The sequence below is a fragment of the Schistocerca gregaria genome, chromosome 4 (assembly GCF_023897955.1).
Source record: "Schistocerca gregaria isolate iqSchGreg1 chromosome 4, iqSchGreg1.2, whole genome shotgun sequence".
NCBI classification, from domain to species: domain Eukaryota; kingdom Metazoa; phylum Arthropoda; class Insecta; order Orthoptera; family Acrididae; genus Schistocerca; species Schistocerca gregaria.
The window spans coordinates 214,467,449-214,482,716 of NC_064923.1; the positions used below are offsets into that span (position 1 = coordinate 214,467,449).

Sequence of the window (15,268 nt, forward strand, 5' to 3'; positions counted from 1 at the left end):
CATGCCACAGCTACAAGGAATGCGATAAACACCTGCCTTACGTAAACCAAGATCATCCTTAACAGACCCCAAAAGCGCTTTAATCTTAGATGGAGGTCGGAAAACACATTTCACATTGTATTTCCGTAAAATACGACCTATCTTGTTTGAAGTGCTTCCTATGTAGGGCAAAAAGGCAATAGATTTAGGAGTCAACTGAGAATTATCATCAGTCATCTGGCGCACAGTTGGTTGATATCGCAGCGCCCGTTCAATCTGTCTTTCACTATACCCATTGTGGCGGAAGGTAGCCTCAAGATGGGCCAGCTCAGCAGGCAAAGTCTCAACGTCGGAGATGACATGTGCCCTGTGTACCAGGGTACGAAGTACCCCTTCACGTTGGGCCGGATGATGACAACTGTCCGCCTGCAGATACAAGTCAGTGTGAGTACGCTTCCTATAAACTGCATGTCCCAATGATCCATCCACCTTCTTCCTAACCAAAACGTCAAAAAAGGGAAGGCAACCATCCTCTTCCACCTCCATGGTATAACGAATGTTGGGGTGGATCGAGTTTAGATGTTCTAAAAAGGCATTCAAATTCTCCCTGCCATGCGCCAGGTGACTGATGATAATTCTCAGTTGACTCCTAAATCTATTGCCTTTTTGCCCTACATAGGAAGCACTTCAAACAAGATAGGTCGTATTTTACGGAAATACAATGTGAAATGTGTTTTCCGACCTCCATCTAAGATTAAAGCGCTTTTGGGGTCTGTTAAGGATGATCTTGGTTTATGTAAGGCAGGTGTTTATCGCTTTCCTTGTAGCTGTGGCATGGCATACATTGGTCAGACCATCAGGACCGTGGAGGACCGGTGTATTGAACATAAACGGCACACGCGACTACAGCAGCCTAGCAAATCTGCTATTGCCGAACATTGTTTGGACACTGGTCACCCCATGTGGTATAATAATACCGAGATATTAGCATGCACGTCCGGCTATTGGGATAGTGTGGTTAAGAAGTCTGTTGAAATTAAATTGGCTAGCAACCTTGTGAATAGGGATGGAAGCTTTTGTTTAAACTCGACCTGGAATCCTGCTCTTTCACTTGTTAAAAAACATAGGGACAGAGTTAACGTTTCCTCAACTACCAGTCCATAGTTTCTTACTATCGATAGCTCTGATTTCGATCATCTTTGGTGGCTTTTGTTTAGGTGTGTGTTATCTTTTCTGTTAGACTCGCAGAACCGATCTCTCGTGTTTTCTGCACTTCGTTTGGTCGTTGCAGTTAAGCCTTGAAAATGGCGGAGGGTGCATCCGCCGAAATATCGGCAGTTGTCGAAAATTCAACCTGGCTGAATGCCCGTAAGTACTTTGAACATAGTTTACGCCAGGAGAAGTTCAAGTGTCACATTGTTTACCTCTACGGGGAGGAAATGTATCGGTGTTTACGTAAGTTGGATAAACTTCGTAGCTGTCGTGTCAGACTGCAATGTGCCTTGTCGTTCTTATTGAGGTGTCGTGCTGAGAATCGTGTCCCAACTTTTGCTAAAATTGTACATCATATTAATTCTCCCGCCGCCAGTCGCATTAAACAACGTGCTGGCTTGGCGCTTGTCCGTGAAAGGATTCGTTTTACTCGTCGACGGTTGGACTCTGTTTCCAAAGAATTGTTTCGTTTCCATTTATTGATGGCTAGTAAACTGTCTGAATTTACATGGGATTGGTTGGACGGTGCCTCATGGACTCAGGCTGATTGTGAAGATCGTTCTGTCACTGCTCGGCATCTGGCTAAGTTTGAACGTTTCCGTGGCTCGGAGGCTGATCCTATGTCCCGACGTTCTGTGATAAATCTCACAGAGAAATCCCTTGACGACGCAGCGTTATCCGTGCTAGGGAAGGGTTTAAATTTTGCACCAACACCGAAGAGTTTGCCGGTAGTGGATTTTATCAGTTCGATTGAACAGGCAGTTTACAAACTACCTCCAGTTGATGCAGAGGATGTCAGGAGGGAGACATGTCGTGTTTTGACTAGGGCGAGTCCACCCAAGAGCAATGTGACATCAGCGGAGAGGGCTGCTTTACGCTCTCTCAGAGCTGATCCGGACATTGTCATTTTACCTGCGGACAAGGGCTATGCCACCGTTGTTTTGAACAAACCTGACTATGTACAAAAGATGAATTGTTTATTATCTGACTCAGCGTATCGCAGGATCGATGCTGACCCCACGAAAAGCGTTGAGAGGAAGACCAACAACCTCCTGAAGAAAAGTGGTTTGCCACAGGACACTATCAAGAGTCTTAACACCTATAGTGCTGTTCCCCCCAGGTTATATGGCCTTCCGAAACTACATAAGGAGGGGGTCCCTCTCCACCCCATAGTCAGCATTATCGGTGCTCCAACATATCGTGTGGCTAAGCACCTTGCTTCAATGTTAAGCCCACAAGTTGGACGTTGTGAACATCATATTAAGAACTCAGCTGACTTCTTACGGCGTTTGGAGGGAATGCAGTTGAATGACTCTGATATGCTAGTAAGTTTTGATGTGGTCTCGCTCTTTACTCTTGTTCCTTTGTCTGATTCGTTGCGGTTAATTGAAGTGAAGTTTGGATTGGAACTAACTAATTTGTTTCGACATGTGTTGACGTCCACGTATTTCTTATTCAATGACCAGTATTACGAACAGACAGATGGAGTTGCGATGGGTAGCCCGTTATCTCCTGTGATTGCAAATCTGTTCATGGAAGACTTCGAGGAGCGTGCATTGGAGTCGGCGCCATTGACACCTGCCTGTTTTTTCAGATACGTTGACGATACTTTTGTTGTTTGGCCGCATGGCAGGGAGAATTTGAATGTCTTTTTAGAACATCTAAACTCGATCCACCCCAACATTCGTTTTACCATGGAGGTGGAAGAGGATGGTTGCCTTCCCTTTTTTGACGTTTTGGTTAGGAAGAAGGTGGATGGATCGTTGGGACATGCAGTTTATAGGAAGCGTACTCACACTGACTTGTATCTGCAGGCGGACAGTTGTCATCATCCGGCCCAACGTGAAGGGGTACTTCGTACCCTGGTACACAGGGCACATGTCATCTCCGACGTTGAGACTTTGCCTGCTGAGCTGGCCCATCTTGAGGCTACCTTCCGCCACAATGGGTACAGTGAAAGACAGATTGAACGGGCGTTGCGATATCAACCAACTGTGCGCCAGATGACTGATGATAATTCTCAGTTGACTCCTAAATCTATTGCCTTTTTGCCCTACATAGGAAGCACTTCAAACAAGATAGGTCGTATTTTACGGAAATACAATGTGAAATGTGTTTTCCGACCTCCATCTAAGATTAAAGCGCTTTTGGGGTCTGTTAAGGATGATCTTGGTTTACGTAAGGCAGGTGTTTATCGCATTCCTTGTAGCTGTGGCATGGCATACATTGGTCAGACCATCAGGACCGTGGAGGACCGGTGTATTGAACATAAACGGCACACGCGACTACAGCAGCCTAGCAAATCTGCTATTGCCGAACATTGTTTGGACACTGGTCACCCCATGTGGTATAATAATACCGAGATGTTAGCATGCACGTCCGGCTATTGGGATAGTGTGATTAAGGAGTCTGTTGAAATTAAATTGGCTAGCAACCTTGTGAATAGGGATGGAGGCTTTTGTTTAAACTCGGCCTGGAATCCTGCTCTTTCACTTGTTAAAAAACATAGGGACAGAGTTAACGTTTCCTCAACTACCAGTCCATAGTTTCTTACTATCGATAGCTCTGATTTCGTTCATCTTTGGTGGCTTTTGTTTAGGTGTGTGTTATCTTTTCTGTTACACTCGCAGAACCGAGCTCTCGTGTTTTCTGCACTTCGTTTGGTCGTTGCAGTGAAGCCTTGAAAATGGCGGAGGGTGCATCCGCCGAAATATCGGCAGTTGTCGAAAATTCAACCTGGCTGAATGCCCGTAAGTACTTTGAACATAGTTTTAACTAGTCAAAACGCGTTTTGACGAAGTGGCTTAGTATAAACTAGTTTTAACTAGTAAGAATGCGTTCTAGCTAAAAACGGGTTTTGACTGTAACATGTACCTTAAGTCGTAAGAGCACTTGCTTACTTCCGCTACTTTGAAATACAACTCTTCTAGTGAACAAGTACTCATAACTATTAAGTTATGCATTTTAGAGCACATGTTTACTGTTGTTTTCTTGTTTTGGTCCATACTACCGCTTCCCAAAATACGAAAAACCAAGAGCTTGCTTTAGATTTGTTTCACATTATCGAAGGTCAAGAATTGCTCATAGCCCTTAAGGTATGCGTTTTAGAGCCCATGTTTGCTAGACTTGTTTGTTTCGAATGATCATTCCTGTGTTATCCCCGAATATTGACCATCAGTTCTGAAACATATTGTTTAGAAAATATGTAACAATATATCTTTTAGCTATCTATACTGCTGGAGAAAAATGACACACCCTCAAGAATGTGTTCAGTGGCAACAGAGTATAATATGTGCATAATGAGGACTTCCAGCTTCAGTGATTCATATGACACGATCATCAACAATCAAATGGCGCTCAGGAAGCCTGTCTGTGCACTCTCTGTTTTGACGATGCAGACAGCAACTGAGCTGAGGTTCGAGGTGAACAGTGTTTGCAGCATTCATTGCAGGGTGAAGCCACGGCACGCTGGCGAGTGAATAGTCCTGCCGAACCACTTCAGCCATTTGAGTAGGATCGCATTACGGGCCTGAGGGATGCTGGGTGGACGTATCGACGGGCTGCTTCACATGTTAAGTGCTGTGTATAGGTGATGTGTCGCTGCTTTCAGCAGTGGTCTGTGGAACATTCACAGCCCGTAGAGCAGGTTCCGGACGTCCGCCTGGTACCGACGCACATCCAGGTCGACGTAATGTCGCAGTGGCCGACCGAATACAATCCATTGCTGAAGTATTTTGCGACTGGTGTGTCACTAAGGACCATTGGGAACGTTCTTCTTACAGGAGATCGCGCATGCCTCTGGCCAGGTTACCATTGACACCACGACATCACCAACCACAGCTACTATGGTGTAGTGAAAGAGTCGGCTGGAGATTGGAATGACATTCTGTCGTTCTCGGTGATACGAGTTGGTTCTTTCGGTGTGTAAGTGTTGGGAGTACACCCTGGCGTAGGCCGGGTGAGCAGCCTATTCCGGTACCCATTCGCCCATGATGTACAGGTCCCAGCTCCAGCTTCACGGTGTGAAGGCCTTCAGTTACAACTCAAGCGTCATGGTGTGGAGGGCCGTCAGTTACTACTCACCCTCTCACTTGGGGCTTCTCCAGAGTAAAGTAACCAATGCCACTTCAATGCCCAAGTTGCTATCTCCTTACTACTGCCATTTCTTCGACAGTAATGTGACGTACTTTTCCAGAAAGATACTGTACATCCACCTACAGCTGCTGTGGCGCAACGTGCTCTTCATGGTATACAACAACTGTCCGGGCCAGCAAAATCACCAGACCATTCGCCAGTTGAGTGGCACATGGTGAAGTGCGAACTTAACCGTTCTCCAAAGTCTGCAAGAACCATTGGCGAATTGTAACGGAAGGTACAAGGTGCTCGAGACAATCTATCGTAGGAACCATTTGGCACCTTTTCAATTAGTGGCATGCAAGAATACAGGCTTGCATTGTTGCCAGACGTGTACTGATTGGCCGGCCGGTGTGGCCTTGCGGTTCTAGGCGCTTCAGTCTGGAACCGTGTGACCACTACGGTCGCAGGTTCGAATCCTGCCTCGGGCATGGATGTGTGTGATGTCCTTAGGTTATTTAGGTTTAAGTAGTTCTAAATTCTATGGGACTGATGACCAAAGATGTTGCGTCCCATAGTGCTCAGAGCCACTTGAACCATTTGAATTTCGCGTACTGATGTGACTTTTTGGCCACCATTTACTGTTACATGTGTGTTTCATTTGATCTGAATTTCTTATTACACACTCCTATAATGATAAACTATCTGTCACATCACTTGTAAACAAAGTGGTCTTATCTTTGAGGACGCTGCCGTTTTCTTTCCGGCAATGTATAAATACCGATATAAATTAAAACCCTAAACCGATGTTTCCGCCAATATGTTTGGGCTAGTCGCAGGAATTACTGTAGGAATTTTGATACAGTCTTCACCAACTGTAGACAAAAGTCACAGAAGGTTTTTAACCACAAGAGAGAGATGAAGGGCCACTCAGTTCCAACTCCTGGCTGGCACAATCCACTGCTACCAGAAGGCAAGCGGGAGCTACCAGTATCACGTAGATGACACGAACTTGCGCTGTAGGAATGCCTTTTAGTAGTCCAGATAGTGTTGATTGTAGTCGAATGAAATGACGGTGCGATAGCTCGCAGTTCCCATCATTTCCATGAGATGTCACTCGAAGGCCAATTAAATATGGGAAAACTAACATTAATGCTTTCTGAGAACTTTTCTGGCGTGTGCTGCTAACAACGTCTAAGTTATGTGGAGTGATGATTGTGAGTTACTTAACGTTGTTCTCCGAATTTACATCACAGCTCTGTGCATTGGGTCATTAACAAAATTACAGACAATAGATACTTAGTACTAGCCATGCAAAGCTGGTCTCGATCGCTTGTATTTCAATAGTTTTTATATTGGTCTTTTGGCACTTACATCTACAAGAGCACAAGCATCTCAATTTTTTTAAATTTGTTAAGTCCACGTACACCTCACTCGTGTTCGCTTCAAATGTTGTAAAGTAAGACAATCATAATTGATTTTAGGTACCATGGAACTTTACTAACATTTTTTACTGCGGGACATGCCCTTGTATACATTCCAAGGGTAGTCTAAAGATGTACCAACAATCGCAAGAATACATTCCGTAATTCTTCTTAACTTTCAGTGAGGATAGCAACGTCATCAGCGAATCTTATCATTGATGTACTTTCACCATGAATTTTAATTCCACTCCTGAACCTTTATTTTATTTCCATCATTGCTTTTTCGATTAATAGACTGAACAAAAGGCGCCAAAGTCTGCACCCCGTCTTACACCCTTTTTAATCCGAGCACGTCGTTCTTGGCCCTTCAGGCTTTTTGTTCCCTCTTGGCTCTTGTGGGTATTGTACATTACCTGCCTTTCCCTACAGCTTATCCCGATTTTTCTCAGAATTAAGAAAATTTTGCAACATTTTACACTGTCGTATGCTTTTTCCACGTCGACAAATCCTATGAACATGTCCTGATTTTCCTTCAGTCTTGCTTTATATAAATTCATGATGGGTTTTGTGATGGACGTCTACGAAATCCATGTTGGGTGTCGTGGAGGAGGTCACTCTGCTGGCGACACCTCATTACGATTGAGCTCAGAATATGGTCTAAGATTCTGCAACGAACGAATATCAAAGATACAGGACAGTAGCTTCGTGGATCACTTCTGCTGCCCTTCGTGACATATTTGACCTGTATTTTTTGTTTGAGGGATCTACGGAAAAATTATAGTTAAAAGAAGAGGTAACTCAGTTACAAATTCGGAATATAATGTGATAGGGACTCCATCGGGCCCTGGAGCTTTTCAATTTTAGGGATCTCAACTGTTTCTCAATATCACTGACAGCAATATCTGTATCATTTATCTTTGCTGTGGTATGAGAATTAAATGTGGAAAGCTTAGTGCGTGTACAAAGCCTTGCAGATACGACCTGTTCGTTGCCGAGGTGCGAGCATTACTTTGGCGCCTCCAGCTGATGTTTAAGTCAAGTAGACTAACTGATCAGACCCCGTTTTTCAAAAAAAATTTGGGACATTAATTTTGTTTTACAATTTTCACAAAAACACATTCTGTTGAATCTTCATTTATTAACACAATTAGGACACTAAAATATTTAATCAGTGGTTCAATTTCAAAAATAATAAAAATGTTTAACTAAAACTTGCGTTTTAGGCTTTAGTATTGACAAAACCCTTCATAATTTCGGTAATTTCAGTTTAACTTCAGTGAAGGCCAAATCAAACATCGGCGTCACAAGTGCGTTGAAGCCTGTCGCTCACATAAGCAGGACCTGTTGCCCATGTTAATATGTAGTATGAAACTAGTAGTACAGTAAGTTTGAGTAAAAATTAGTAATTATGTACGTCTAGGCATGATATCTGCCGGCAGCCATCGCCTGGGTGCGGCACACCTCTTGCATCCGAAGATGGGGCCAATTCTGAAGATGTGTCCGGAGATGAAATACACCGTGCATCAGTCATCTGAGATCTGATTACGAACAAACACATATCTTTCTTCTCTTGAACTCGACTTTCTCACAGACTTTCGCACAGACTACGTCATAATCGCGCAAGGCGCTAACATTTTATACTTGCCGCCCACTTTTGCTTTTCTGTTGCCAGTAAAATTTTCAAACTGACCATCGATTCCACAGTAACGGTCAATGATAATGTAGGGAAGTAACTCCACTTTAGAAAATTTATGAAGGGAAGTTACAGAAAATTAAAACACATAAAAAGAATTACATAGCAAATAGTTTATTTCAAAATTTTATGAAAACATAACGAAAATTGTTTTAATGCCACTAGCGCCTACTGCTTACCATGAAAGCTGGAACGCCCATTAGCGGGCGGTAGGGATCATATTGCCCACCACTGTCCTAACCTATTATATTCGCGAAGACCTCTCTCACAGCTACATCTAATTCGTAAATACCCAGCATGATAAAGGACAAATAGGTCAGCAACTAATTTTTGCTAAAACTGCTATTTGTAATGCTGTCGCAGCTCCAGTGAGAAATATCCATTACTTGTGGTGTACAGTTTCGGATATGACGTCAATTATCAAACAGGACTGATGCTGTTTGGAAAGAAGTGCTAAAAATACTTTCTAGATGATTTTGTGCATGTTACACATTACTGCCGATTGTGGCTACAGGGAAATGCACTGATTGTATTACGTTTCAGTTCTGTCGATGGAGGCGATGATTTGATAGACTTCATGTCCGCAAGGAAAATAATATTTCCCACTGCAACTTTGACAGAATTACAAATAACTGTTTCACTTCTAATTCAGTTGCTTACAAGTAAGAAGTTATTTATTTATCGTATGATGAAGTCAAATAAAAGTACACGACGTCCCTGGCAAATGTGCACAATCACACGTTCACACAATCTTGCATCTCCAGATCTGGTTCCCCAAGTCATTCGATTGCTTCTTCCGATGCGTGTTTAATGTCCATTAGTATTCCTTTGTGCACTTGATTTGCGCGAGAGGTTGACACTGAAACAGAACTCATCAAAACTGTTTGCTACGTGCCGCGACGGTTTTCTTGAATTAAAGCTTTGATCGTGCAATATATTAATGAATGGACCAAGTGGTTCGTCGTAGTGTTTAGCATACTGGTCATTCATGTTTAGATTTTCAGTGATTTCCCTTAATCGCTTACGACAGTTATCAGGATAGCTACTTGAAATGGCACAGCCGACTTCCTTCCCCATCCCTGAAACTTTTCGAGCATGCGCTCCGTCTCTTAATAACCGCGATGTTGACGGAACACTAAACCCTAATCTTCCGTTCTTTCATCAGCGAATGTGTAGCTGATTAAAGTAAAACCGAAGTCCGGTGTATTTGTCTCTGTTGGTTGGCAAGCAATAAAGCTTCTTTGCACAACAGAGCTTCCGTCCCCAGACTTTATTCCTGGCGTGTAAGTGACGTCAGCTCAGTAACTGCGGTAGCAGCTTGAACTAAGAACTGTAAACAAGAAATGTGCATTCGATCAGTGTTTTGCGAGTGTTAAGTACTGGACTCCTGTCCGTAGTGTGTCAACGTTGCTGTGTCTCTAACCATACGTCTACATCTGTACTCCAAACGCCAGCTTGGTGTGTACGGCGGTGTTCCCTGTGTACCTGTATTACTTCTCCCTTTTCCTACTCCAGGCGCTGATGGTTTGCTTTGAAGAACGATTGCTGGTAAGCCTCTGTGTGAGCTCGAATCTGTCTAATTTTATCTTCATGTTCTTTTCGCGAGATAACGTAGGAGGAAGTAATATACATACATACATCAAAAGAAGTTTTTTCATCACCTCGGTTTCGTGAGTTCCGGAACCCGTACAGAAAATTGGAACAGAGATCAACATAAACATAATTTCCGGCCCTTTTATTGCTCTTGAAAACCACACATTGAATGTTGTGCCACCATACAGCAAGACCTTCAGAGGTGGTGGTCCATGCATAGATGCGTGCCTGTATTCGTCGTGGCACACTATCCTCAAGTTCATGAAGGCATTGTTGGTCCATATTGTCCCACTCCTCAACGGCGATTCAGCGTAGATCCCTCAGAGTGGTTGGTGGGTCACGTCGTCCATAAATAGCCCTTTTCAACATCCTAGGCATGTTCGGTAGGGTGATGGCCACTATAGTCGAGCGATGTCGTTATCCTGAAGAGAGTCATTCACAAGATGTGCACGATAGGGGCGCGAATTGTCGTCCATGAAGACGAATTCCTCGCCAATATGCTGCAAATATGGTTGCACTGTCGGTTAGAGGATGGCGTTCACGTATCGTACACCCTTCACGGCGCCTTCCATGACCACCAGCAGCGTTCGTCAGCCCCAAGTAATGTCACTCCACAACAGCAGGGATCTCCATCTTTGTGCAATGGCTGGACAGTGTGTCCAAGGCGTTCAGCCTGACCGAGTTTTCTCGAAGCACGTCTCCGACGATTGTCTGGTTGAAGGCATATGAGACACTCATCGATGAAGAGAACGTGATGCCAATCCTGAGACAGTTCCTGTCTCTCTGTATCTCCTCCATGTTCACTCCGAGACGCCTGAACACCTCCCTCGTTGAGAGCCCTTCCTGGCACGCGATAGAACCGCGGTATTGACCGTCTAGACATCGTTGAACAACAGACAACAAGAGCTGTGTACCTCCTTCCCGGTGGAATGACTGGAACTGATCGGCTGTCGGACACCCTCAGTCTAATAGGCGCTGCTCAAGTATGGTTGTTTACATCTTTGGATGGATTTAGTGACATCTCTGAACAATCAAAGGGGCTGAATCTGTGATAAAATAATTAGAGTCAACGTCTATCTTCAGGAGTTCTGTGAACAGGGGTAATGCAAAACCTTTTTTTTTGATATGTTTATTTGTTGACTCTTCTAGAAACGTATGCCCTCGGAACTTTAACAGAAAACGACACTGTGATGCAGAACCCTTCCTTGTATCGTCTGCCACTGCAGTTGGCTGGTCATCTCCGTGTCTCTTTAATATTTACTAAAGGAATCGGTAATCAAGTCCTCAAGACTTGCTCCAGAATGTTTTTAAGAAGAGGAAAGTGTGTGTAAAACTAAACAGGACGAATGACGCGTGGATGCCTGGCTTGATTGAAATGCAAATCGCGGACGATTCCTTTTCTGAAAAAGAGAAAAGAAAAAACATATTCTCACAGGTGAAAAGACGTGGTGTTATCAAAACGACTCTACTCCGAAACGACGAAGTGTAGAAATTCACACGTAAATCAACGCTTTGACGGTGTAAACGACACCCAAATCAATGGGACGCGCGAGTTGAACAACATCCAAAAAAAGGACTTTTCTAACTGTCCCACATGGTTGTATGAACGTGCTGTGCATTGTTCTCAAGTAGAAGAAGACTATGTAAAAACCTGAAACATTAGAACCAACATCTTGATTTTCCTCTATTTGTATGAAATCAGTCTCGAAACTTCTTCGACTGACGGAGTATGTTCGTGCAGTTGTTTGTCGTTAACCTTCCACAAGCCATTTAGGTCACGTACTTCACCCAGAACAAATACAAAAGTCGTGCAATTAATGCCAAAGACATAAAAAATAATATATACGGATTTAGATCATTATGTTAACACATAAGAGAGACAAAGTAATCAGTAAGACGGTGACGCAACACACACCGTTTGTACAACAGAATACACCGAGTGGTTTGTTTAAAATCCTGGATTACACGAAAAAATCAGTGAGCAACAATGCTATTCAAAACTCAATCACCCATTTCCTGTTCACAGGTGATATTATAATTTTCATTGAGTCTTTCATTTTGTTATTGTGAACATTACGATTATAGACATACTCTTTCACTATACTTCATTAAAAGAAATCACTAGCTGTTAAACGTGTGGTCTGTGGAGTTGGGCAGAATGACCCGACACTGCACATTCAGTGATCTGCAAATCTGTGGCCAGTAAAATCATAAACTGTATGTCCACAATATGGAGCAACACCCTTTTGCTGGAAAAACCGCGTCATTCGAGCCTGCAGTAGAACACAGCTGAAACTGTAATCATTCTACAAAGGAGATTGCTTACAAATCATTTGTGCGACCCATTCTGGAATATTGCTCAAGTGTGTGGGGCAGCACCAGATAAGACTTGCAGAAGACATTGAATGTATACAGAGAAGGACAGCACGAATGTTCACAGGTTTGTTTGTCCATGGGAAAATGTCACACAGATGCTGAATAAACTAAACTTTCAGTCTCATTAAGATAGGTCCGCATCTCGTGGTCTAGTGGCTAGCGTTGCTACCTCTGGATCACTGGGTGCCGGTTTCGATTCCCGGAGACTGGGTGTTTCTGTTGTTCTCATCATTCCATCATCTTTCATGAAAGGGGCTAGACTGGACTGTGTACAAATTGGGAATGTGTATGGGTGCTGTTGACCGCGCAGTTTAGTGCCCCACAAATCAATCATCATAATCATCATCATCATCATCATCATCTTGAAGATAGACGTAAACTGTCCCGAGAAAGCTACTTACGAAGTTTCAGGAACCGGCTTTGAGCGATGACTCTAGGAATATACTACAAACCTCTATTTACCATTCTCGTAGGGATAATTACAGCACATACAGAGGCATTTAAACACTCATAGTTTCCGCGCCCCTTAAATAAACGTGACCAGATGTACAGTCTGTCTTGTACTTCTCAGTGATTTGCAGAGTGTGGATGGATGTAGATGTTACTCTGTGAAGGGTACTTCGTTCTGAAGAAAAAGATGGCCACCAGAGTTAATGACCATGGGCAATAACGTGTTGGTCGATTAGATCACCATCGACTATTGCGGACTGTAACAACTGCTAGATAGGCACAGCACAGCTGATTATGTCCCAGTTCAGTGCCAGGCATCAACAGCTGGTGAATAGCCATACCAATTAGACTTACCGTTTCACTATGGGGTACAGAAGCCATCCCTTTTGCCACAGGGTATCTCTCAGGCACATATTAGAGATATTTTCAGGTAGATGTTTACATGCGATGAAATGGAGGGTAGAGACACGTCTTATATTGTCTCTCCATACTGAACGATACAAGTACCTGTATCTGGATCATGGTTGTCCTTTCGTTCCTCAACTGCAACCCACAAGCGATGTGTAACTTTAACGATACGTTGACCTGCCACTCCTGAATTCTGTTGAGAACCACTCCATCGACACGAAAGAGGCTCGTGTCACCTGGACTCAATCGCGCTGAGCACATTTCGAACACTGTCGGGTGAGACGTACCAGCTATGAAGGCAATTCCAACCAGTCTTCGTGGTTTTGGGCGGCGGTTAAAGGACCGTGGATCCGGGTGGCATCTAAATGCTTTCAGCGTCTCAAGGAGTACGTACCAAGTCGAGACGCACGCCACTCTCAAGTGGAGCGTGGAAGGTACGCACAACCTGTCTCTAATTCAGTCACCCATGAGCCAATATTTACAATGCAATTTTTGCATCCAATTAATTTTTATGAAGCATGCTGATAGATCAGTTCAGACAACAGTCTGTAGTACAGACCAGTGACACTAAAGTATGAATCACTCACCCGTTTGCGCTATTGCAGTTTCGAAGTCGACTGGTTCATCTATCACCGTCTGGGTCCCTGCGGGAAAAAAATTCTTTTTTAAATAATGTGTTGTTTTGTACATCCTCTGAAACTAATCTGTAGGTATGCCATCAATTAAAATAAGTAGTCGAAAACACACATTATGCTATTAGAAAACGATTAATTGTTCAGCAGTTAATTTCTAAAAATCGTTAAGTTTGTATTTAAACTAGACGCATACAAAAATAAATATATGTGTGCAAGAAACGTATTGCACCAGAGCTCCACTCTGCATAACCACCAATCGTCTACGGTGCTTTCCAAGTCGAGCCATTCGACCATCTACAGCAAAAATATTTTTTACATTTCTTTATTTCTCCGCTTCCCTCCTGATATCCACGCAGACTCTCGAACAATTACACACGACCCCATTAACTGCAGAGTTGTGAAAGTTTCATTTACTACACGAGATTATTCACTAGCTGTAATCTCTCTAGCGCTTTCTTTCTATTCCATCTTCTCTGCCCTGAGTGACTAGAAGGAGAATATCCGGAGAAATAGCAATTTAGAGGAAACGCTGGAAAAGTGCAATTTGAAGAGCTCTCGCCGAGGAAGGCATTGACTCCTCCTAGAGAAGTTGTCTTGCAACCACCCGTATATTGTCACAAATAATACAAATACACGGAGTGTAAAAAAACAAGCGGCCCAAATTTCATGGCTTATTCTTCTAACGTAGAAGAAGGAAGTACATCACATAGAATTGAGATCGAAAAGCTTCATTTCCTCGTTAGAATTCGTTTCATCTGTGCGTTCCCTAATCTTGCTCACTCTCTTCGCGTAATTCTTATGCGAGATGCATAATAGAATCAACACAACGATTACAGAATCTCTAAAACTAAGCAGTGGCATTCAGTGAGAAACAAATCGCGTTTCTTCCAAAGATTCTCAATTACGCTACACTTCCGCCCGGGCTATGCTAATCTGTTGCGACCCCAATAGCGAACCACTAAATTCCTTTGATGTCTGCTGCAATGCGTCCTTGATAAGAACTTGTGACGATAGAGAAATTTGCAGAATTTCCTTCAGTTTTTTTCACATAAGCTGTAGAGGTGTCATTTTTTCTGTACCGCCATCGTCTATAAATGAATAAGCGTGTCTATAATTAACTTTGTTACAAAGGTTATATGTTTAAATATCATAGAAATGCACCTTTTCTGTGTATATGATATTCTGTAATAGTTCAGATATTTATTTTGTATTTTATTGTTGGTTTGAGGTACTCCATTGGCGGAGTGCGGCGGCTGGAGTTCGCCAACGGATGTTCCTGCACCTACTAACACCGCACAGTCTGCCAGGGATGGCCTTGGAATACTCTGCAAGAGTCACCAATGAAATCTCAAGCTGATAATGCCTGTAACGTTTACGTTGAAAATCTTGTATAATCTGAAGTTAGTGTGAGCTTAGTACGTCCG

The 15,268-nt window shown here is 43.2% G+C and overlaps 1 protein-coding gene across 1 annotated transcript in view; it reads right to left on the minus strand.

Annotated features, from left to right (window-relative positions):
- Positions 1 to 15,268, minus strand: part of LOC126267658 (synaptic vesicle glycoprotein 2A-like) — a 198,353-nt gene that overhangs the window by 125,882 nt on the left and 57,203 nt on the right. The window contains exon 2 of the mRNA XM_049972957.1: positions 13,797 to 13,853. Coding sequence (XP_049828914.1) covers positions 13,797 to 13,853 — 57 coding nt within the window. The remainder of the gene's footprint in view (positions 1 to 13,796; positions 13,854 to 15,268) is intronic.